Genomic DNA, 22,998 nt, shown 5'->3' with positions numbered 1-22,998 from the left:
GAACGTACTTTCCGATAAATTGGTCCGATTAAGGCATTTCCAATGTTTCTTTTCATGTTGAATACAAGTTGATTGTCAGAACAAATTGCAGAAATTATTTAGGGGAGATGGAGGAAAAATGTTCTTTGCATTTCTTTATTAAGGGTTATTTTTTAATATTCAATTGTATGCAATAATGGAATGTATCTTAATTTTAATGTTAATTCTTGGGCCTTGCACCATAATAGATATGTAGATATTTTGTGTGTTATGATTTATAGACAATAGACAATAGGTGCAGGAGTAGGCCATTCAGCCCTTCGAGCCAGCACCGCCATTCAATGCGATCATGGCTGATCACTCTCAATCAGTACCCCGTTCCTGCCTTCTCCCCATACTCCCTCACTCCGCTATCCTTAAGAGCTCTATCCAGCTCTCTCTTGAAAGCATCCAACGAACTGGCCTCCAATAAGGGTCAAATTTGGACCCTTATTTGAATCAGACAGTAAAAAAAATAATGTTCAGAGTTTATACTAATTTGCCGTTACTTTATAAGCTTTGCCTATGTTAAACTAATATCGTAACTATAACCGTGTGGAAAAATGACACAAAACAAGATGATGTCTGATGCATAAAACAAACTGCTGCAGGAACTCCGTGGATCGAGCAACATCTGTGGAGGCAGAGAGATAGATGGTCGATGTTTCAAGCTGAGACTCTGTATCAGGATATGACACGAGTCCTGATGCAAACCTTGACCTGAAACATTGTTTATCCCTTTTACTCCACATGTGCTGCTCGGTCCGCTGAGATCCTACAGCAGCGGTATTTTTGCTCCAGATTATACCAATTGCTGTCTCTTGCATTTCCATTATATGTGATGCATTTCCCGTTCACCATTGGCATAATTGTAAGTATGTGTTTGAAGACGCATTAAGTATAGTGTAGCAGTTTGTGATAAGCAAAGATTTTCAAGTAGTAGGTAGAAGATGAAAATCTCTTCTCATGAGGAGCACGTCAGCTGCATGCAGTATATGAAATTCTTGCAGATTTCTGGATAAGTCATCACGACTGATGGGGGAATTACTTGTGATCTGCTTTTCGTGCTTGGAGCGTATTTATATATTTAAATTGTTGAATTTGTTTAAAAACCTTTCAGGATATCCCAAGGTGCATTAGAGGGAATGAAGTTCCTTTGAAATTTACCATTGTGTTAATCTGGGAAATTTGGCAGCCAATTTGGCAACACACTGGCTTAGCTAGTGGAGCTGCTGCCTCGCAGCACCAAAGGCACAATCAGTGTCTTTGTCTGTGTGCTGTTTGCGTGTTCACCATGTGAATGTGTGGGTTTCCTTTGGGTTCTCCAGTTTCCCCACATGTCCCTAAGATGCGTGGGGCTGATAGATTGATTGACCACTGTATATTGTCCCTAGTTTGTGTAGGTGAACATTGAGTTGATGAGAATATGGGGAGAATATAACAGGATTGATGAAGGAGAGTGTAAATGCTAGGTTGATGGTCAGCGTGGACAAACGGCTTGATTCCATGCTTTAAATCATCTTTTGCATGTTGGTGACCACAGATGTGCAAAGCTGCAATGTGATGAGGACCTCTTTTAAAGGTGTCAGTTGGGATATAAATACTGGCCAAGATACTGGCATCCCTTCACTGCACATTCCAAACAGTACCTGCTGATAAGAAGAGAGGAGGGATCTCGGAGTGCAGGTACATAATTCATTGGAAATGGCGTTGCAGGTAGATAGAGCAGTCAAAAATGTTTTTGGCACATCGGCCTTCATCAGTCAGAGTATTGACTAAAGAAGTTGGGAGGTCATGTTGCAGTTATACAAGATGTTAGTGAGCCCACATTTAGAGTAATGTCTTCAGTTTTGGGCACCATGTTATCGGAAAGATGTTGTCAAGCTGGAAAGGGTGCAGGAATATTCACGAGGATGTTACCAGGACCCCAGGGCCTGAGCAATAGGGAGAAGTTGAGCAGGCGAGGACTCTTCCTTGGAGTGCAGGAGGCTGAGTGGTCATCTTATAGAGGTGTACAAATTCATGAGTGGAATAGATTGGGTAAACGCAGAGTCTCTTGCCCAGAGTGGGGGACTGGTGAACCAAAGAAATAGGTTTAAGTTGAGGGGGGAAAAATTTAATTGGAACCTGAGGGGTAACTTTTTTACACAAAGGATGGGTTGTATGGAACGAGCTGCCAGGGGTGGTAGTTGCAACAGCTACTATCGCAGTGCTTAAGAAATATTTAGAAGTACATGGATTCGATAGGTTTAAAGGGATATCATATCATATCATATCATATATATACAGCGCGGAAACAGGCCTTTTCGGCCCACCAAGTCCGCGCCGCCCAGCGATCCCCGTACATTAACACTATCCTACACCCACTAGGGACAATTTTTTACATTTACCGGTGGGACTAGTGTAGATGGGACATTGTGGTCGGTGTGGGCAAGTTGGACCGAAGGGCCTTGTTTCCATGCTGTATGACTATGACTCTATACATTGGGATCTTTTACACTTGAGAGAGCCTCATTCTAACATGGAGAGGGATGGTGAACACTGCAAGGCCTCTCCTTGACTATTATTCTAATGTAGACACAAGGGACTGAAGATGCTGGTTTACAAAAAAAAGTGTTGGAGTAACTCAGTGGGTCAGGTAGCATCTCTGGAGGCAATTGTTTGGGTTAGGAAAGGTCCGATCCAAAATGTTACGGATCCATGCCCTCCAGAGATAGTCTGACTCACCGAGTTACTCTACCCCTTTATTTTTTTTAAATAGTAGTCTTGTGCTCGAGTCTCCATAGTGAGAATTTGTCACTGCAGGTGCATTTTTTTTGTCGTCTGGTACACACATTGTTCCTTGCTGTTCGTGTCTATGGCAGATTATTGTCCTCTAGGTTGCTTAATTTGATTAAAGGTTTGACTGCCTCTTTTAATAATAAAATGTTCAACTTTAGTAATCTTTCATAATCTTTTTGTAATATAAAAAAAATTATTGAGTTTAAAACCTTTTAGAGGTGACAGTATGCTGTACTTGCGTGTACTGACCCAAAAATATTGGCCTATTGGTGTTTTAGAGTCATACCACATAGAAACAGGTCCTTCAGTCCAACACATCCATGCCAACCAAGATGGCCCATCAAAGCCATTTGCCCCATTTGGCTCATATCCCTCTAAACCTTTCCTACCCATATATCTATTCAACTATCTTTTTAAAATGTTGTTATTGTACATGCTTCAATGACCTCTGGCAGCTTGTATAGCTGCACATACCCACCACCCTCTGGTGTTATATAGTTTTAGTGGCCTACATAAAAATATTTGCATTTATATAATCTATTTTACATCCTTCTAAGCACCCAAGAGGCTGTTCTACAGCAGCTGGCACAGCGATAGAGTTGCGCCTTGCAGTCCCAGAGTCCCGGGTTCAATCCTGACCACGGGTGCTGTCTGTATGGAGTGCGTACGTTCTCCCCGTGACCTGCGTGGGTTTTCTCCAGAAGCTCCGGTTTTACCTCCCACACTCAAAAGACGTACAGGTTTGTAGGCTAATTGGCTTGGTGAAATTGTAAATTGTCCCTAGCATGATGGACAGTGTTAGTGTGTGGGGATCAGTGGTGGGAGCTGGGCCGAAGGACCTGTTTCTGCTCTGTATCTTTAAACTACACTAAATGACCTTTTTTAGCATAGCCATATCTTTGTAAGAAATGAACACAGCTTTGTCATACAGGGCTCAGTAACTGAATGACGCTTGACTTGCACGCCCAGCATGTAAGCACAATGTGGCCAACCGGAGATCTGCTAATTTCAGGCTTGATCTGAATTGTAAATCCAGGCTTGTTGTGATCCACTGATAACTGTATCTTGCCTGCATACGTTACATACTGATACCTGCAGCTAACCCTAATCAGAATCAGATTAGTTTATTCTTCATATGCATTAGAGTGCAATGAAATTCCTTGTTCACATCAAGGTCACTGGGTAAACAGTATACATACAGTCATGACAAATGCAACAACGAATGCAAAATGGAAGAATGGTGCAAGATTGTAGTGCAAAAAATATTAAAGTACACTGACGGAAAAATAGAATGAGGTAGAGTTAGGAGTACGTGGCAACACCTTTAGGAATGGGGTGTGAACGAGGTGATTGTTTTAGGAGTCCATGCAATGGGGAAGACGCTGTTCTTGAGTCTGGACTTTCGAGCTTTCAAACTCCTCCATCTTCTCCCAGAGATAGTAGAGAAAATAAGGGAATGGCCAGAGTGATAGGCATCCTTGACAACATGTTCTGTCTTCCTGATGCAAAGCCCCTTGAAGATGGACTGAATGGAAGCAGGTGAGGAGCCACTGATGGACTGGACTATGTTCACCACGCTCTGCAGGTTCAGGAGGTGAAGAGAGGAGCATTTGCTATACCAGGCTGAGGTGCAGACTGTCGGAGTACTTTCTGCAGCAGAAGTTCGAGAGAATGCGCTGAATGTTTTCAGAGGCCCAAGAAAAATATATTGATGCACTTTCTTGATCACCGCATCAGCAAGATGGGAGCTGGTTAGGTAGCTGATGGTAAGGATACCTCGCAACTTGAGTCTGTCAATCATTCCGAAGCAGCCCCGTTGGGAGTACAGGATTGTGTTCACTCTCTTGCTTCATTCGGTCAACAGCCAATTCTATCGTCTTCCTCAGGACTAAGTTATTGTCCTGCTACTGTAACACTAGGGTTTTAATCCCTTTACTCTTTCAGCCGCCAACAGTGGTTTCATCGACAAACTTAAAGATTAAATTGGCATTGTACTTGGCCACAAGTTAGTGGAGCAAGTTGACAGAGCGTACAGGTTAGTGGAGCAAGTTGACAGAGCGTACAGGTTAGTGGAGCAAGGGACAGAGCTTACAATCCTGAAGGGCAGGGCCACCCTGAGTGTTGAGTGGCAAGTGGAGGAAATGTTATGAAATGCTAACTCCCTGAGGTCAGCACATGATTTCAGAACCTGTTCTGGAACTCCATTTGATCTGGTCACTTTTGGAGAGTTCACCTTTGTGAAAACATATCTGACTGTTGCCACTAAGACGAATGGGAGAGAGCCAGTGGGTAAGGGGGATGTACCTAGGTCAAGCTTTGATTCCCTGTTCAAATCGGTGTAAAAGCCAATAAGCTTGTTCGGTAGAGATAGTTTGTTGCCACAGTTTTTCCTTGTCTATGGCATGTAGCCCAATGGTATTCAGGCCCTGCCATAGTTACTTGGCATCCGCTTAATTAAATGGTGCCTCCAGCCTGATTTGGAAGACTTGCTTGGCATTCCTGAGATCATACTTGGCCTTCTTGAATAATGTGGGAGTATTCTTGGGAGCCTTGGATCTGGACTTTAGCAGAGAGTGAATGTTCCTGTTCATCCAAGGTTTCTGGTTAGGATAGCTCTAATTCTCTTTGTTGGAACACAGCCATCAATGCATTTCTTTATGGAACGGGTGAAGACTGAAGTATATTTATTCAGGTTGGATGAACTGGCCTTTAACATGTTTCTGCCCCCATTCACGACAATCCTGAAGTCGACCCTCGGCTTCCGCTGACCATTGCGCTATTACTTGTTTTGTTGGTGTCTTGTGTTTCAGTTTCTGTCAAATGGAGAATGAAGATAAATTCGGTTGTATGGCAAGATGAGGTGTTAGGGTGAGGCATGTTTCAGTGAAACAAAACACACACAAATTCCTGATCTCTCTTTGAAATAGTAGCCCTGCTGTAAGATCTTCAAGCTCACCTTGAGTGACTGAACTTTACTAAAAGTACGTTGTGGAGAGGGGCCAAAACCCACATCATTTCAGCCACACTTGAACACCCCCCCCCCCCCACCTGCCACACTAACCTGTTTTGTTAGTACTCACAACTGTGCCGGTAGCATTGGGTTTAGTAAAAATTGGTACAGATTGAACACCGCGCATCTGTAATCCGGATAAAATGATGAGAGTTTAGTTGAAATTCCCTGATTGGCCAGAGATAGTATTGCGAGTGGCAATCGCTCTTTCCGGTCGTGTCCCTCCGTCGTGAAATAATTCACTATGTTCTCAATCATGTCTCCGAACTGTTTCGGAAAGACAATACAGTAAACCCTCGTTTTAACGAGCCCCTTATAAAAGATGTCGGATATAGCGGACAGACTTGCCAACCCATCCTCTGCCCGTACCATCTCGTTTAAAGCCCTGGTTTTGACGCCACACCCGACTCGTAAGGCACACCAGCGAGCCGCCTTCACCCTCCGAAAGGACACTGTGTAGGAGTAATTCAGCGGATCAGGATCTCTGGAGAACATGGATAGGTGACCCTCAGACTGATTCATTTGGCTGAGTTACTCCAGCACTTTGTGTTTCAGTGTGCCCCCTGTGGGATTCCCTCCTTCCCACCCGCTGTCGCTTCCAAGGTGTAGTATGTCGGTGATTCCAGGGGTGAAGGAGGAGGCGGCAGTGGTGAGGGGAGCCGTGGTTTCCGACCTTCGGGTCGCTCCCTCCTCCCCCGCCCACTCCTGTGCACTGAAACACAAAGTGCTGGAGTAACTCAGCCAATTGAATCAGTCTGAGGAAGGGTACTGATGCCGCCTATCCATGTTCTCCAGAGACCCTGACCCGCTGAATTACTCCAGCACAGTGTCCTTTCGGTGGGTGAAGAAGTGGTGGGTGTCCTTTCGGTGCACATTGCTTGTCGGGAATGACGACCGGGGAGACGGTGCGAGCCCTGGATGTGTCAGCAGGTCATTCCATTCTCATTCAGTTTACATTTTATATTAGTTTTATTTATTTATGGCACTCCCTTGGTGCTTTAGAGAAATGCATCATTAGCGGGCCAGGGGTGTATTGTCGTTTCATTAACACGTGACCTCTGTTAATCCAGAAAAACGGATAATCCTGAAAGGCTCCGGAACTAAGGGTGCCGGAAAACCAGTGTTCAACCTGTAATCTCAGGATTTCCTCTGAAATGACGATAACTAACGGGAGACTTTCAGCGGTGGGGAGCTAATGACTTTCTCAGCGCTGGTGCTAATTGGTAGTAAGGAGAAGCGATTATAAAAGGTCATGTTTACTCTTTTAACAGAGCTTGACAAAAATGTCCTCACTCTCTCCAATGCCATCTTTTTTTTTCAAAGATGGACAAAAGTCTTTTTATAATATTTAAGCCCCACTTCATATTAAAACTCAAATTTGACCCTCCATTGCATATCATGGAGGTGTCTTAACGAATAGGTTTAAAGTGCTTTCGTACAATTTCAGACTTTTGCTCAAAAGCTGTACAGATGCCTCCTGACTGCTGTACGATGGCATAAATTAACACATCATTAGTGATTTTTACCTTGCTGTCTGTTGCCGATAACTCATAGAAGAATGCTTGACCAAATGATATGTTAGCCGCCTCCACCACACAGCAGCATGATCTTTTTTGAGGACGAGTTAACATAAATGTGATATCAGTTGGCAAATCTAGTCATCTGCCCGTAAGAGGTGCTGTATCTGTCACATGTGTTTATTTGTTTCTCTTAAGCAAAATGACGGCATGGTGTCTCAAAGTTAATGCTTCACTGGCTTGTGCAACAATAGAACTTTAGCCCTCTTCCAACAATCTCCAGCTTTCTAGATTCATCAATGTAATTGAGCTCCAATCCACTGGACTATTCTAGTCCAGAAGTAACCTCTTCTACAAAACTTCAACAGAGCCAATATGAAGAAGGTTCTCCCAAAATACTTCCAACACATCACTTTTGCCACTAGGGGGGAGCAGACCCTGGACCATTGTTACACCCCATTCAGAGACTGTTATAAGCCCCTCCCTCGTCCTGCTTTTGGTAAGGCAGATCACTGTTTGGCCCACCGACTCGCACAGCTATCTGGACTACACTTCTTCCCACCCGGTCCCCTGCAAAAAGTCTATCCCCTACTCCCAATTCCTCCGTCTACGCTGCATCTGCGCCCGGGATGAGGTGTTTCACACTAGTGCTTCAGAGATATCCTCGTTCTTCAGGAAACGGGGCTTCCCCTCCTCCATTATAGATGAGGCTCTCACTAGGGTCTCTTCTACATCCCGCAGCTCTGCTCTTGCTCCCCCTCCCCCCACTCGCAACAAGGACAGAATCCCCCTCGTTCTCACCTTCCACCCCACCAGCCAGCGGATCCAACGAATCATCCACCAACATTTCCGTCACCTACAACGGGACCCCACCACTGGTCATATCTTCCCATCCCCTCCCCTCTCTGCGTTCCGCAGAGACCATTCCCTCCGTAACTCCCTGGTCCACTCGTCCCTTCCTACCCAAACCACCCCAACCCCGGGCACTTTCCCCTGCAACCACACGAGATGCAACACCTGTCCATTTACCTCCCCCCTCAACTCCATCCAAGGACCCAAACAGTCTTTCCAGGAGAGACAAAGATTCACCTGCACCTCGTCCAACCTCATCTATTGCATCCGCTGCTCTAGGTGTCAACTTATTTACATTGGCGAAACCAAGCACAGGCTCGGCGATCGCTTCGCTGAACACCTGCGCTCGGTCCGCATTGACTAAACTGATCTCCCGGTGGCCGAGCACTTCAACTCCCCCTCCCATTCCCAGTCTGACCTTTCTGTCATGGGCCTCCTCCAGTGCCATAGTGAGGCCCACCAGAAATTGGAGGAACAGCACCTCAGCACCGGCAGTTTGCAGCCCAGTGGTATGAACATCGACTTCTCCAACTTTAGATAGTTCCTCTGTCCCTCCCGTCCCCTCCTCCTTCCCAGATCTCTATCTTCCTGTCTCCACCTATATCCTTCCTTTGTCCCGCCCCCCTGACATCAGTCTGAAGAAGGGTCTCGACCCGAAACGTCACCCATTCCTTCTCTCCCGAGATGCTGCCTGACCTGCTGAGTTACTCCAGCATTTTGTGAATAAAAACCTTCGATTTGTACCAGCATCTGCAGTTATCTTCTTATACTGTTCCATTCTACTGCTGCCTGCATACAGGCAGAAACTAAAACAGGAAAAACCGGTTTCCAGGGTTGTATATAAATGGAACAATGAGGTTGATGAGGCCTGACAGGACTGCTTTGACACAACTGACTGGCAGATGTTTGAAGACGCAGCAGAAGGCAATATCAACGAATACACAGACTCTGTCTTAGGCTACATAAGTAAGTGCATCGATGATGTGGTTCCAAAAGCCACCATTTGCACTTACCCAAATCAGAAACCCTGGGTCGGACGGGAAATCCGTGCTAAACATAAAGCACGGACTACTGCCTTCAACTCAGGCAACCTAAACGCCTACAAGGTAGCCAGATATGACCTCCGGAAGTCCATCAGGAAAGCCAAGAGAGACTACAGAAACAAAGTGGAATCTAACTACTACAGCTGGGACGTGGAGTGGATTACGCAGCGTCACAGACTACAAAGGGAAAAACAGGAGCACTGTTCAGCCTACCGCATCGCTCTCGGACGAGCTTAACACCTTTTACGCCCGGTTCGATGCAGACAACACAGCGCCCACCATGAGTCCACAGGTGTGCAGGGGGACTACCACACTGTCCTTACAAACGGCAGACGTGAGGCGGTCCTTCAAAAAGGTCAACGACCGCAAAGCTCCAGGGCCGGATGGTATTCCAGGGTGGGCCCTCAAGAGCGTGTGCAGATCAACTGGCAGACGTGTTCACCAACATCTTCAACCTCTCTCTGAGTCAGTCTGTGGTTCCCACCTCCTTCAAAGCCTCCATCATCGTTCCTGTTCCAAAGAAACCAGTAACTTCCTGTTTAAATGACTACCGTCCTGTCGCACTGACATCAGTCATCATGAAGTGCTTCGAGCGACTAGTCAAAACTCGCATCTACTCCTCTCCTTGGACCCTCTTCAGTTTGCATATAGACCAAACAAAGCCACAGACGATGCCATCGCCATGGCAATACATACTGCCCTCGCCCACCTGGACAAAGGAAATACATACGTGAGAATGCTCTTTATTGACTACAGCTCGGCATTCAACACTATTATTCCCTCAAAACTCGTCCCCAAGCTCCTTGATCTTGGACTGGAGACCTCCGTCTGCGGATGGATATTCGATTTCCTGACGGGCAGGCCCCAGGTGGTGAGAATTGGCAGCCACACCTCTTCCCCACTGATCCTCAACACAGGCACACCACAGGGCTGTGTGCTCAGTCCTCTCCTGTACTCCCTGTTCATGCACGACTGTACTGCTAAGCACAGCTCAAACAGCATCCTAAAGTTTGCTGATCTTGGGCCTCATCACAGACAACAATGAGACGGCCTACAGAGAGGAGGTAAAGGCAATATTAACAGCTGGTGCCAGGAAAATAACCTCTCTCTCAATGTCAGCAAAACTAAAGAGATGATCATGGACTACAGGAGACAGTGGGGGAGTGGACACCTCCCCATCCACATCGGTGATGCTGAGGTTGAAAGGGTCAGCAGCTTTAAGTTCCTCGGTGTGCACATCACTGAGGACCTTTCCTGGACACTGCACACGGACACAATAACAAAGAAGGCCCACCAGCGGCTCTTTTTCCTGAGAACACTGAGGAAGTTTGGCATGAACGCCAGCATCCTCACAAACTTCTACAGATGCACCATCGAGAGCCTGCTGACGGGCTGCATTACAGTCTGGTACGGGAACTGTTCTGCCCACAGCCACAAATCACTACAGAGAGTGGTGAAGACAGCACAGCACATCACTGGCAACTGTCTCCCGGCCATTCAGGACATTTTCTACCGGCGGTGCCTGCGGAAGGCACGCAGCATCATCAAGGACCACAGCCACCCAGCACACAGGCTGTTCTCCTTGTTACCGTCAGGCAGACGATACAGGAGTATGGCTGCACGTACCACCAGACTTAAGAACAGTTTCTACCATCAGGCCATCAGGCTTCTGAATTCATAAACACATTTCAAATCATATATGTTGATTATTTTTAATATTGTATTTTAACTTATTTTTAATATTGTCTTTTTACCTTACTAATGTCATTTTTTAAATCTTATTTATCCTTGGAATATTACTGCTGAGGTGACCCGTTGTCTTGTCAAATACATTTCATTGGACCGTTGACCCTGTGCCAACCTACATATGACAAATAACATTTATTATTATTATAAATCACTCCTACATCTTCAGAGATCTGGTGATCACTGACCTGTGCTGTGCTGGAGAGGGTTTGGCATGGGAACATGGAGCACGTTATGGAAAGTGGGAATTCAAGTGGGAATTCAAGAGGGAAATGAATGGAAACGGGCGAATGTAGAGAAGTGAGGAGCTGAGAGGGAGAGATCTTGAGGGAGGGGAAGACTGAAGCATTTATATCCACCAAAATTATACAGCGGAGCCTGGCTTGCTAGAGCAGCAGCAGTCAGGTCCACAGTGCCAGCCCTTGCTCTGTGGCACATTGGGGAAACGTCAAGGCAGATAGAGTGGTAGTGATGGGAGATTCTTAGTTAGGGGGCAGACAGGAGATCCTGTGACCATGAGGGAGACTCCAGGATGGTGTGTTGCCTCTCTGGTGTCAGGATATAGGATGTCTCCGTGTGGCTGCAGGGCCTTCTACAAGGGGAAGATAAACAGCCAGAAGTCATTGTGCACGTAGGCACAAATGACACGGGTGTATGAAAGGGATGAGGCTCTGCGGGGAGAATACAGGGAGTTAGGTACTGAGAGTCGTATGCAAGCTAGACCTAGATCCTAATGATCACCTCACCAGGGATCCCATGCAGCTTAATCTTCTGGATCAGCCTACCATGAAGGATTTTATCAAATGCCTGACTAAGATCCATGTCTTCAATGTCCACTGCCCTACCGTCATCGATCACCTTTGTCACCTCCTCAAAAAAACTCAATCAAGTTCATAAGGCATGACCTGCCATAGACAACATTATGAGAGGCATAGGTAGGGTAGCCCGTCAGACCGTTTTTCCCAGGATGGCAATATCAAATAGTATGGGGCATAGCTTTAACGTGAGAGGGGCAACGTTTAAATGAGATGCGCAGGGGCAAGTTTGTTTTGACACCAAGGATGGTGAGTGCATGGAACATGCTGGCAGGAGACAGATACTATAGTGGCACCTAGAAGATCTTGAATAGGCGCATGGATGTGCAAGAAATGGAGGGATATGTATCGTGCAGTCATCATAGTTGGCATGCACATTGTAAGCCAAAGGGCCTGTTCCTGTGCTGTATTGTTCAATGTCCCATGTTCTTGGACCTACACCTAAGCATCTTCTCAAAAGATGCCTGAGTAGAAACAGAAACGGCAATTCAAAGTCTGCCGAATCATCAGTCAGATTCCCTTTTAACCTCTACCTCAGTTGACCCAGCAAACTATTGGGTTTGAGGGTAATTGGGTGAAGCAATAGATGCTGGACTTGTCCTGTGAGTGGAAAGGGGAAAAAAGGCCACTGTAGGGCGGCACGGTAGCGCAGCGGTAGAGTTGCTGCTTTACAGCGAATGCAGCGCCGGAGACTCATGTTCGATCCTGACTACGGGTGCTGCACTGTAAGGAGTTTGTACGTCCTCCCCGTGACCTGCGTGGGTTTTCTCCGAGATCTTCGGTTTCCTCCCACACTCCAAAGACGTACAGGTATGTAGGTTAATTGACTGGGTAAAATGTTTTTAAAAAAATTGTCCCTAGTGGGTGTAGGATAGTGTTAATGTGTGGGGTTCGCTGGGCGGCGCGGACTTGGTGGGCCGAAAAGGCCTGTTTCCGCGCTGTATATATTTGATATGATATGATAATAAAAGAGAGCAACAAATTTTTGGATGAGATGCTCAACCACAGTAATCTGTCTGATTGGAGCAATGCAGTAAGATGGCATTTCAGTCTTTCTTTCGTATGTCAACTACAACAATCAAAGGTGGCAATTGGTGCTTCAGAATACCGTAGTTGACACTTTGCTGCAAATGTTGCCAGTTCTGTAGAACCACCCAGGGTGGACGACGAGGCTGTAAAGCAGCTCCCACCCCAGGCATTTCAGTGTCAGCCAGCAACTTCTGGTGCACATTTTGCATTCACATATTGTGTGCAAATTGGCTAGTCCTTTTGCATAAGTACTTGCTGCACTTCAAAGAATAATTAATCCATCAAGGCTCTGGGGCATACTCAGGATCTGAAAAGTGGTTCAATTTTTTTGTTTTCTCTAGTCTTAAACTTTTGCCGAGTACCTAATTCATATAATGGGTACGACGGACTAATCGTTCAATAGTTGGTGGTAGAACTGCAGAGTGGAACCAGATTTGGCCATTGGTCCTTGCTGGGCTGCTCTGAGGTCGAAGACAGATGTGGAGAGGGCAGATGAATGAGGTATTGCTGTATGCAAACTAACCATGAGGAAATTGTGAAAGTATATTTGGAAGGGACTTTACCGGGGTTAAGTTTCAAAAAATATTTACAGAATTAGGTTCAGACCGTAGAAAAACTTTGCTTTTGACATTCTGTTGTTAATTCTGTATTGCAAACAAATTAGTTAATTTTATATGCGGACTAGACCAAGTGGACGCGTTGGGCCCAAACCTCTCCTGCATTGGTGCAGCACCCTCTCCTCCCCCTTCCTCCCCTCCCTGCGCCCCCCCCTCCCTGCGCCCCCCCTCCCTGCGCCCCCCCTCCCTGCGCCCCCCCTCCCTGCGCCCCCCCTCCCTGCGCCCCCCCCCTCCCTGCGCCCCCCCCTCCCTGCGCCCCCCTCCCTGCGCCCCCCCCTCCCTGCGCCCCCCTCCCTGCGCCCCCCCTCCCTGCGCCCCCCCTCCCTGCGCGCCCCCCCTCCCTGCGCGCCCCCCCTCCCTGCGCGCCCCCCCTCCCTGCGCGCCCCCCCCTCCCTGCGCGCCCCCCCCTCCCTGCGCGCCCCCCCCTCCCTGCGCGCCCCCCCCTCCCTGCGCGCCCCCCCCTCCCTGCGCGCCCCCCCCTCCCTGCGCGCCCCCCCCTCCCTGCGCCCCCCCCCTCCCTGCGCCCCCCCCCTCCCTGCGCCCCCCCCTCCCTGCGCCCCCCCCTCCCTGCGCCCCCCCCTCCCATGCGCCCCCCTCTCCCTGCGCCCCTCTCCCTGCGCCCCCTCTCCCTGCGCCCCCTCTCCCTGCGCCCCCCCTCCCTGCGCCCCCCTCCCTGCGCCCCCCCTCCCTGCGCCCCCCCTCCCTGCGCCCCCCCCTCCCTGCGCCCCCCCCTCCCTGCGCCCCCCCCTCCCTGCGCCCCCCCTCCCTGCGCCCCCCCCTCCCTGCGCCCCCCCCTCCTGCGCCCCCCCCTCCCTGCGCCCCCCCCTCCCTGCGCCCCCCCCTCCCTGCGCCCCCCCTCCCTGCGCCCCCCCTCCCCTGCGCCCCCCTCTCCCTGCGCCCCCTCTCCCTGCGCCCCCCTCTCCCTGCGCCCCCTCTCCTGCGCCCCCCCTCCCTGCGCCCCCCCTCCCTGCGCCCCCCCTCCCTGCGCCCCCCCCTCCCTGCGCCCCCCCCTCCCTGCGCCCCCCCCTCCCTGCGCTCCCCCTCCCTGCGCTCCCCCTCCCTGCGCTCCCCCTCCCTGCGCTCCCCCTCCCTGCGCCCCCCCTCCCTGCGCCCCCCCTCCCTGCGCCCCCCCCTCCCTGCGCCCCCCCTCCCTGCGCCCCCCCCTCCCTGCGCCCCCCCTCCCTGCGCCCCCCCCTCCCTGCGCCCCCCCCTCCCTGCGCCCCCCCTCCCTGCGCCCCCCCTCCCTGCGCCCCCCCCCTCCCTGCGCCCCCCCCTCCCTGCGCCCCCCCTCCCTGCGCCCCCCCTCCCTGCGCCCCCCCTGCAGTGTTAGAGATAACATCCTGACTACAGCTTTTGCTCTGAGAAATTGTGGTTGATGCCCTGTATTGCATCAATCTTTCTTGCATTGGATATCAGCTATTGGCACTGTTTGCCAAAACTTTAAAAAGGTCATCCATGTTAATTCTAAAAAAAGGTTTCTGTTCTTGACTTGCAGTTGGGTTTGAAGAATACAGCTCGGACAGTGATGGAATAAGGATAACATCATTCTTGGATTTGCCAAATCAAGATGAACTGACTCCTCTTTCCAGATTGGAGAAGTATGCTGCCAGTGCCAATGTATTTAACAGGTAAACCAATCTTGCTACAGTGGATTGAACAGTTTTGCAGTGTTAAATAAGCTGGCCATCTATCAATGTAAGACATACACCTCAGTCCTACATGGTGCTACGTGTTCAAGACCTATGCTGTTTGAATAAGTGTGGCCTGGAGATTTGGTCGTTTCAGCACTGTTTTCTCTGGATAGCTAAATCCTAAACTTTAGTTGTAGACTCAATGTATACAGTAATGTGAGTTTCAGCAAGAGATGTTGGCCAATATTAGAACAAAAATAAAGTTACTTTTCTATATAATATAGTTTTAGTTTAGTTTAGAGATACAGCGCGGAAACAGGCCCTTCGGCCCACCGGGTCCGTGCCGACCAGCGATCCTCGCACATTAACACTATCCTACACACACCAGGGTCAATTGTTTTTGCACATATGCCAAGCCAATTAACCTACATACCTGTACGTCTTTGGAGTGTGTTAGTGTATTCTTCAAAGGAGGAAATCTGATATCTTTGCTTGATCTGGCCTTTATTCGGCTTTCAGGGCTCACCAAAGTGGTTAACCAGCTTTCTGACATTGCCCAGCATGTCATTCAGTCACAACATAACTGCTACTCTGAAACAAAGAGAATAGAACTGGCTAGTTCACTGATATTGATCTAGACAACAATTTGGACAAATTTGCATTCCCTGGGTACCATTTGTAGCCCTGGCAGGACAGATTCGGCAGAAGGGGTGGAACAGTTTAGAAAAATGAGAGGAAGTCATCTTTGGAGCTTTCAATATTTATTGCATGATTTCTCAGCTCAAACATGGACAAGGAATTATCTTTGAATTCACTCATCTTTATCATGGCCCAGTTCCTCTTCACCTCTATCCCCGCTAGGAAGGTATCTAGGCTCTCTGTTTCTTCCTCTATATTACTTCTACAATCAACTCCTACCCCCCTCCCCCTTCTTCCCCTCCCTCCCCCTTCTTTCCCTCCCTCCCCCTTCTTTCCCTCCCTCCCCCTTCTTCCCCTCCCTCCCCCTTCTTCCCCTCCCTCCCCCTTCTTTCCCTCCCTCCCCCTTCTTTCCCTCCCTCCCTCCCCCACCTTCCCCTCTCTCCCCCACCTTCCCCTCCCTCCCCCTTCTTCCCCTCCCTCCCCCTTCTTCCCCTCCCTCCCCCTTCTTCCCCTCCCTCCCCCTTCTTCCCCTCCCTCCCCCTTCTTTCCCTCCCTCCCCCTTCTTCCCCTCCCTCCCCTTCTTCCCCTCCCTCCCCCTTCTTCCCCTCCCTCCCCCTTCTTCCCCTCCCTCCCCCTTCTTCCCCTCCCTCCCCCTTCTTCCCCCTCTCCCTTCTTCCCCTCCCTCCCCCTTCTTCCCCTCCCTCCCCCTTCTTCCCCTCCCTCCCCCTTCTTCCCCTCCCTCCCCCTTCTTCCCCCCCCTCCCTCCCCCTTCTTCCCCCCCTCCCTCCCCCTTCTTCCCCCCTCCCTCCCTCCCGCTTCTTCCCCCCTCTCCCTTCTTCCCCCCTCTCCCTTCTTCCCCCCTCCCTCCCTTTCTTCCCCCCTCCCTCCCCTTCTTTCCCCCTCCCTCCCCCTTCTTCCCCCCTCCCTCCCCTTCTTCCCCCCTCCCTCCCCCTTCTTCCCCCTCCCTCCCCCTTCTTCCCCCCTCCCTCCCCCTTCTTCCCCCTCCCTCCCCTTCTTCCCCTCCCTCCCCCTTCTTCCCCTCCCTCCCCCTTCTTCCCCCTCCCCCTTCTTCCCCCCTCCCTCGTCCTTCTCCCCCCCCTCCCTCGTCCTTCTTCCCCCCTCCCTCGTCCTTCTTCCTCCCCTCTATTCTGTTTAACAACAGTTGTGTGTCGATAGTGGTTTCTCTACCTTTTGCATTACCAATAGGATACATAATTGTTAAGTCCATGTCATTCAGAAGAAATTAACTCATTGATAACAATACATACGTTATTTATTGAAATTTAAGGTTGAGTGGTGTTTTGCCGTTTGATTTGATTTTCTGGCTGCACCTTTTGTTCATTCAGTCAGAAGACATAAGTACACAAATAGCATTTTTAAATTTCTTTGAAGGGTTGGAAAGAGAAAAGTAATGCCACGAGGGGATATTTGAAATCCAAAAAGCCATCATTTGTTTTTGATCAAAATGCCGTTTTCCTTAATGAGAAAAGCATGTATGTTTTGCTGGAAAAAAAACATTTTTCTTTATTTTTAGTTTGAGTTAGATTAATATGTGTACGTGTACTGAATATTTTTAAACAAATGTTTAATTTTTAATGAAATATGTCACTTTGCAAAGATTAGACTGAAATACTTTTTGAAAATGATTACTTCCTAAGTAACAAACTATTCTTTGGATAATTTTCATCCTGAACAGGCAGATTGTTGCTCGTGGGCTCTTGGATGTTTTGCGCGCTTTCAGCGATGACGAAAAAGATTTCATGGCTGTCATGGAGACTATTGTTAGACTCTCCGAAGATACAGGTATGTAATCGGTTTGGCTTGTAGGATGAGCCAGTAGTTTGCAAATAAAAATGGAAACTACTGGAAAATCTAGGTTTCGGGTGGCAGACCATTAGTCAAAACTGGGAAAGAGCAAAAAAGGCACATTTTTAAGCAAAGATACCAGAGGAACAAGATAGACCACTCGACCCTAAAAAACGTAGTACGTCATGGCGCCATTTTAGTAGGTAGAAACTTGCAGAAATATATATTTTTTTAAATAACAAAAATCTGTGAATTGATAGATGAGATATTTTCTGCATTTTAATGGTATCACCACACATACTGTTCCCCCAAAACACTGATTACACTGCGAGAGGCATGGCGAACGGCGTGTTTTGCCTACTAAAATGGCAGATGTTACGCTCCTTTGCATACTACAATTCAGTATAGGCGATTTCAACGGAGTGGTTCATCTTGTTCCTCTAGTGTCTTTGCTTTTAAGTTGCAAACAAATTGGGGGAAAGGATGACTATGAGGCCAGTATAAATGGGTCAATGGAGGCAGTTGGACAGTGACTGTGCTTCTTTGTGTTATGTTATGCAGACAGCAGTGCTGTCGAACGTGCCCGGGCTACACTAATGGAGAGAGAACAAGTGACTCAAAATCACAGATGATGACTTGCAGCAGAAACGGCCCGTCCTTGTACAGACATAGAAAATAAGCTACCTAAATTTGAAGAATTTGATATTGTGTATGGATGTCTGTCATGTATCGGATGGAAGATAATGCTTCATTCCTCATTGACCCTTGTAACATGCAGGAGGTCACAAACATACAGAGAGTAGGGGTGGGTCAGAGAATTAAAGTGGCAGATAACCGAAAGCAGAATGTTGATGCGTTCAATGGATTATAAATATGTGCAATTTCCACCAGCTTCGACAAGGTTCCTCCACAAGATATATTCACCTTCCCTTCCATTTTACCAACTTCATGCTCTACAAAGCAATCGCCCAGTCTATGCTTGGCTCTCTAATGTGATCTCTTTTGTGAACACTGAACACGGTGAACTAGTTTTGAAGAGGTACATGTGAATTGCTGCTTTACTTGGAAAGATGATTTGGATCACTTGATGGTGGGAAGGGGAGAGATGAAAGATTAGGTTTATATTTCCTGTGGAAGTGTGGGAAATTGCTGCAAGACAGGACGTGAATGGTGGGAATGGAGAAGCAGGCCACGGTAACATGAAGGGAATGGTCCTTTTGCAATGGTAACATGGAAGGGAAGGTGAATATGCCTCGTGGAGGAACCTTGTCGAAGCTGGTGGAAGTTACACATATTTATAATCCACTGAACGCAGAGAATGATGAGCTGGCAGAGTTCCCCTGAGCCTACCCCTCCCATGGCTGTGTCAGTTCAGTTATTACCTTACTCTTCAACGTGTACTTGCAAGGACCAGCAAGTGGGCACGAGTTGGATTCCCAATCTTGTTTTATTTTCCTTCTAGTAGCCCAAATAATCTTGCCGTGCGAGGCAGCGATTCACTTCAAAACTGCAGTCAGTGCTCACTATAAAGAAGCAGTGCCTGATGGGCTGAAGGGCCTGTTCCTGAGTCGTGAACTCTATGCATTGGGAGACCATTGGTCACATGGCTGCAACCGCATGAGGGAGGCATCAGGCAGCATTGGTCATGTGGCTGCAACCTTCGTGGACCTCTCAGGAGTAGTGGGTGGGATCTGGGTTAAACCACAGGCCTCGGACAGTGCAGCCACTCGGTTTAGGGAGAAACCACTCGACCAAATCCAGGAGCCGGTGATTGCAAAACTGAACCTTTTTCTCCAAGGTTTCGAACAACCTTGTCATCATTGAATAAACAATCAACTTTCCCTGAGTTTGGAAGCAGAGGATCAGAAAGAGGGAAAGAAGAGGATGGAACATAATGAAGAAATAAAGATGAGGTCAAGGGTCTGAGGAGGCTGGGGTCTTTAGAAGAGTGTGCGCGTGGATGTGTGTGTTTGTGTGAACATGTGTGGGTGGACGTGTGTGTGGACATGTGTGCGTGTGGACGTGTGCGTGTGGATGCGTGTGGACGTGTGTGTGGACGCGCGTGTGCGCGTGCGCGAGTGGACGTGTATGTGCGCATGTATGAACTGATAGTCGTGTGTGTCTGTAGTCGTGTGTGTGTGTGTAGTTTCAAGTAGACGTGTGTGTTTGTGTACATACGACAAGCTGCGGGCCTGAAAGAATGGGAAGAAAGCTTTATCTCAAGATACTAAAGCTTTTGGTCAAGTCAACATGTACAATGTTGCAGCAGTGTAGTCAGTCCTATGCCAAGAGTTGTGAAGCTGGAGAAGAGAGAAGGAAAATTTTAAGCAAATTTGCTTTCCCCTCCCTCAAACATTTTATTTCAGAGATTCCACCGTATATTTAACAAATTAAGTTAAATGCTGGAGAGGACATTGATTTGTAACTCTCTTGTGCTTTCAAGGTGATATGTTATAACACAGCCACTGTAGAGTATTATCCATTCTCTATGTACTTTCTCACTTACAGAGCCCACTGTACGTGCTGAGTTGATGGAACAAGTGCCACACCTAGCTATGTTCCTCCAAGAGAACCGCCCATCTTTCCCGACGGCTTTTTCTAAGTATCTTGTGCCTGTGGTTGTAAGATACCTCACTGACCCCAATAATCAAGTAAGAAGTGCAGCGACTTGACCTAGCATTTTAAAGATAAAATATTTTTGCATCAAAGAAACTGAACTGCATTGTTCGCTGCCAATAATCTGTGATACAAATGCACCTTGAACCAACATATTTAAGTAAAGGGAATGGACTGAATGTCGGTGTTGACGGTAAAAATATGCCTAAAAGTTGAATGGGGAAGCTTAACTGAAAGAGATGAGTGTTATTTTGGTCAAAATGTTCTTTAAACATAAGTAAAAGGAACAATAGGAACCTATACAGCCCCTCGAGCCACCTGAGTCAAAGCCATTCTTGCTGCCTGGTTCGAGTTGAGCCGAGTCATATTATTACCTTTCTTTCTATGTGCTGGTTAAATATCCCAATGGTTCTGAGTTGGGCACTCTCCTAATAACTTATTCCGTGCATGAAGGCCTGGTTCTAAAGGCAAACTCTTGTTTCTTATGGGAGTTAATGTGTCAATGCTTGAATAATGTGACCTTTGATGCTGCTAATTGGAAATTGGTATTGTAAATGATAAGGGCAGCTGTTTGCACCTCTTGGCGTAGATGGGCAGTGCTAGAATTGCCGTGGCAGATAAAGGAAAGCGATCCACCCGGGCTGCATATCGTGAACAATAAACTGCAAATCTGAAATGGAGCAGGAGACACACTTTATCTAGCAGTGCAACTCTGGGATTGGAAGAAGATAAGACTAAGAGCTAGAGCGAGGGAGTGGAATATCTGGCATGCTACAGAGATGATGTCATAACTAACCAAGCCGCTGATTACAAATACATTGACTACTGTAATACAGTACTACTGTAAGACAGTAGTCAATGTATTTTTAATCATCGGCTTGGTTAGTTATTAATTTGTTACATGGTTACTCTTCAGCTACAAAACAAAAGACATGGTTTTTAAATTTGGATTTGGTTTGTAGTTTTATATATACTTTAACCTTTTTTTAAATGTCAACCGGTATGTGGTGTCAAAGTCATTGCAGGCTGTTGGTTAAATTTAACACATTGGCTGTCTTCTGAAATCCACAAAATGGTTTTCTATTTGGCATCAGAATATGATGGTTCTGGACTTTTCAGTAAAAGTAAAATTGAGGTCAATAGAGCTGACTATAATTAATAATCACTCTGCAACTTGTGTTTGCCCATGGGCATTTTAATATGGAAATCTGAAAATTGTTCTCCAAGATGTCCTGCCCTTGCAGAAACTGCAAAGTAAGAGCCTATTGCTAAGTTACATAGAACAGTACAGCGCAGGACCAGGGCCTGAGGCTCAGTTTCCTTGCCGAACATGATGTCAAGTTAAACTAATCTCCTCTGACTACACATGATCCATATCCTTCCATTCCCTGCACATCCATGTGCCCATCCAAACGCTTCTTGAATGCAGCTATTGTATCTGCCTCCACCACCAACCTCTAGCAACATGTTCCAGGCACGCACTACTCTCTGTGTAAACAAAACAAAATGGTTTCACATATCTTCTAACTTTGCCCCTCTCACCTTTAAGCAATGTCCTGTAGTCTTTGACATTTTGACCTTGGGTGGGGGGGGGGGAAGAGGGGAGAGGGGAGAGGAGTAATTCTGTGTACTTGTATCAGATTTCCCCTCAACTTACAATGTTCCAGAGAAAAGAATCCAAGTTTGTCCAACCTCTCGTTACAGCTAAAACTGTCTACTCCATCTTCTAATACCTTCTAATAGAACGAACAGTGAGGAGTGCTGTGTAGGAAAGAACTGCTGATGCTGGTTTAAATCAAAGATAGACACAAAATGCTGGAGTAACTCAGCGGGACAGGCAGCATCTCTGGAGAGAAGGAATGGGTGATGTTTTTGGTCGAGACCCTTCAGACTCTGAGAAGTTGTGGGATAGATTTCAATTATTAATGGATATTGCAGCTACTGAAATTACATAAATCTATATAGTGTCATGGAGGCATATAGCATGAAACAGGCCCTTTGGCCAAACTTGTTCATGCTGACCAAATATGGGCCATCTTTGGTCCATATCCCTCTAAACCACATGTGTCTAACTCAAGGCCCGCGGGTCGAATCCGGCCCGCCACGTCATTTTATGTGGCCCGCGAGAGCTTAATTGTCATTGGTCGAATATCTTTTAAGTTACAGACATTTTAAACTTTTAAACTTTCATTTCTAAACACATTTTTCAAAGTACTGTGCGTCTGACGTCACCACGCACGGCCTCTCCTCACTCGCACAGACAAGATGGTCGCCGTTAGCGGAGCCGCCCGCCCGCAATCACGGGCCCCCCTCTCCTCACTCTCCCCGCTCTCCCACACCCGGGGGACACTCCCGAGCAGGAGGGAGATGGTCGGACTGATGGTCCACTCATCCATCCTTTCAACCCACGCCACGGCGTCCTCGAGTCCCCCCTCCCGCCCGTGCCCAGCGCCCCGCACCGTTACCGCACACAGGCCGCAGCGCAGTGGGCAGCTTCTCCTTCAGCGGCCGCTTCCACCGACAGCCCCGTCGCCACTTCAGAAAGATGGCAGCCTCCTCACGCTCCGCCATCTTGTGCGCGCCTCCCGCCGCGCCTCTCTCCCCTCGCTTCTCCCCCCTCCCCACACTCCCAGATCCGCCGCCGCCCGCCTCGAGTAGTCCCACCTCCGCTGCCCGACTCGAGTAGTCCGGAGCTCCCTCCTCCTCCCTGCACGCTCGGTAAGTGCCTTTCGCCGCCAACGGCTCCACGGAGGGGAGTGGACGTGGGGCCGTGGGTGGAGGGAAGGGTTGGGGTAGGAGGGGGGTGAGGGTAGGGGGAGGAGAGAGTGGGGGGGTAGGGGGAGGAGAGAGTGGGGGGGGTGGAGGGAGGAGAGAGTGG

At 48.1% G+C, this 22,998-nt stretch overlaps 1 protein-coding gene across 1 annotated transcript in view; it reads left to right on the top strand.

The window, feature by feature from the left end:
* Positions 1 to 22,998, top strand: part of ppp4r1l (protein phosphatase 4, regulatory subunit 1-like) — a 71,048-nt gene that overhangs the window by 768 nt on the left and 47,282 nt on the right. The window contains exons 3-5 of the mRNA XM_078418657.1: positions 14,924 to 15,056; positions 17,395 to 17,501; positions 20,013 to 20,155. Coding sequence (XP_078274783.1) covers positions 14,924 to 15,056; positions 17,395 to 17,501; positions 20,013 to 20,155 — 383 coding nt within the window. The remainder of the gene's footprint in view (positions 1 to 14,923; positions 15,057 to 17,394; positions 17,502 to 20,012; positions 20,156 to 22,998) is intronic.

The sequence above is a fragment of the Rhinoraja longicauda genome, chromosome 22 (genome assembly GCF_053455715.1).
Source record: "Rhinoraja longicauda isolate Sanriku21f chromosome 22, sRhiLon1.1, whole genome shotgun sequence".
Classification (NCBI taxonomy): domain Eukaryota; kingdom Metazoa; phylum Chordata; class Chondrichthyes; order Rajiformes; family Arhynchobatidae; genus Rhinoraja; species Rhinoraja longicauda.
Note: the sequence above shows the minus strand (reverse complement) of the source record. Positions and strands in the feature narration are given on the sequence as shown.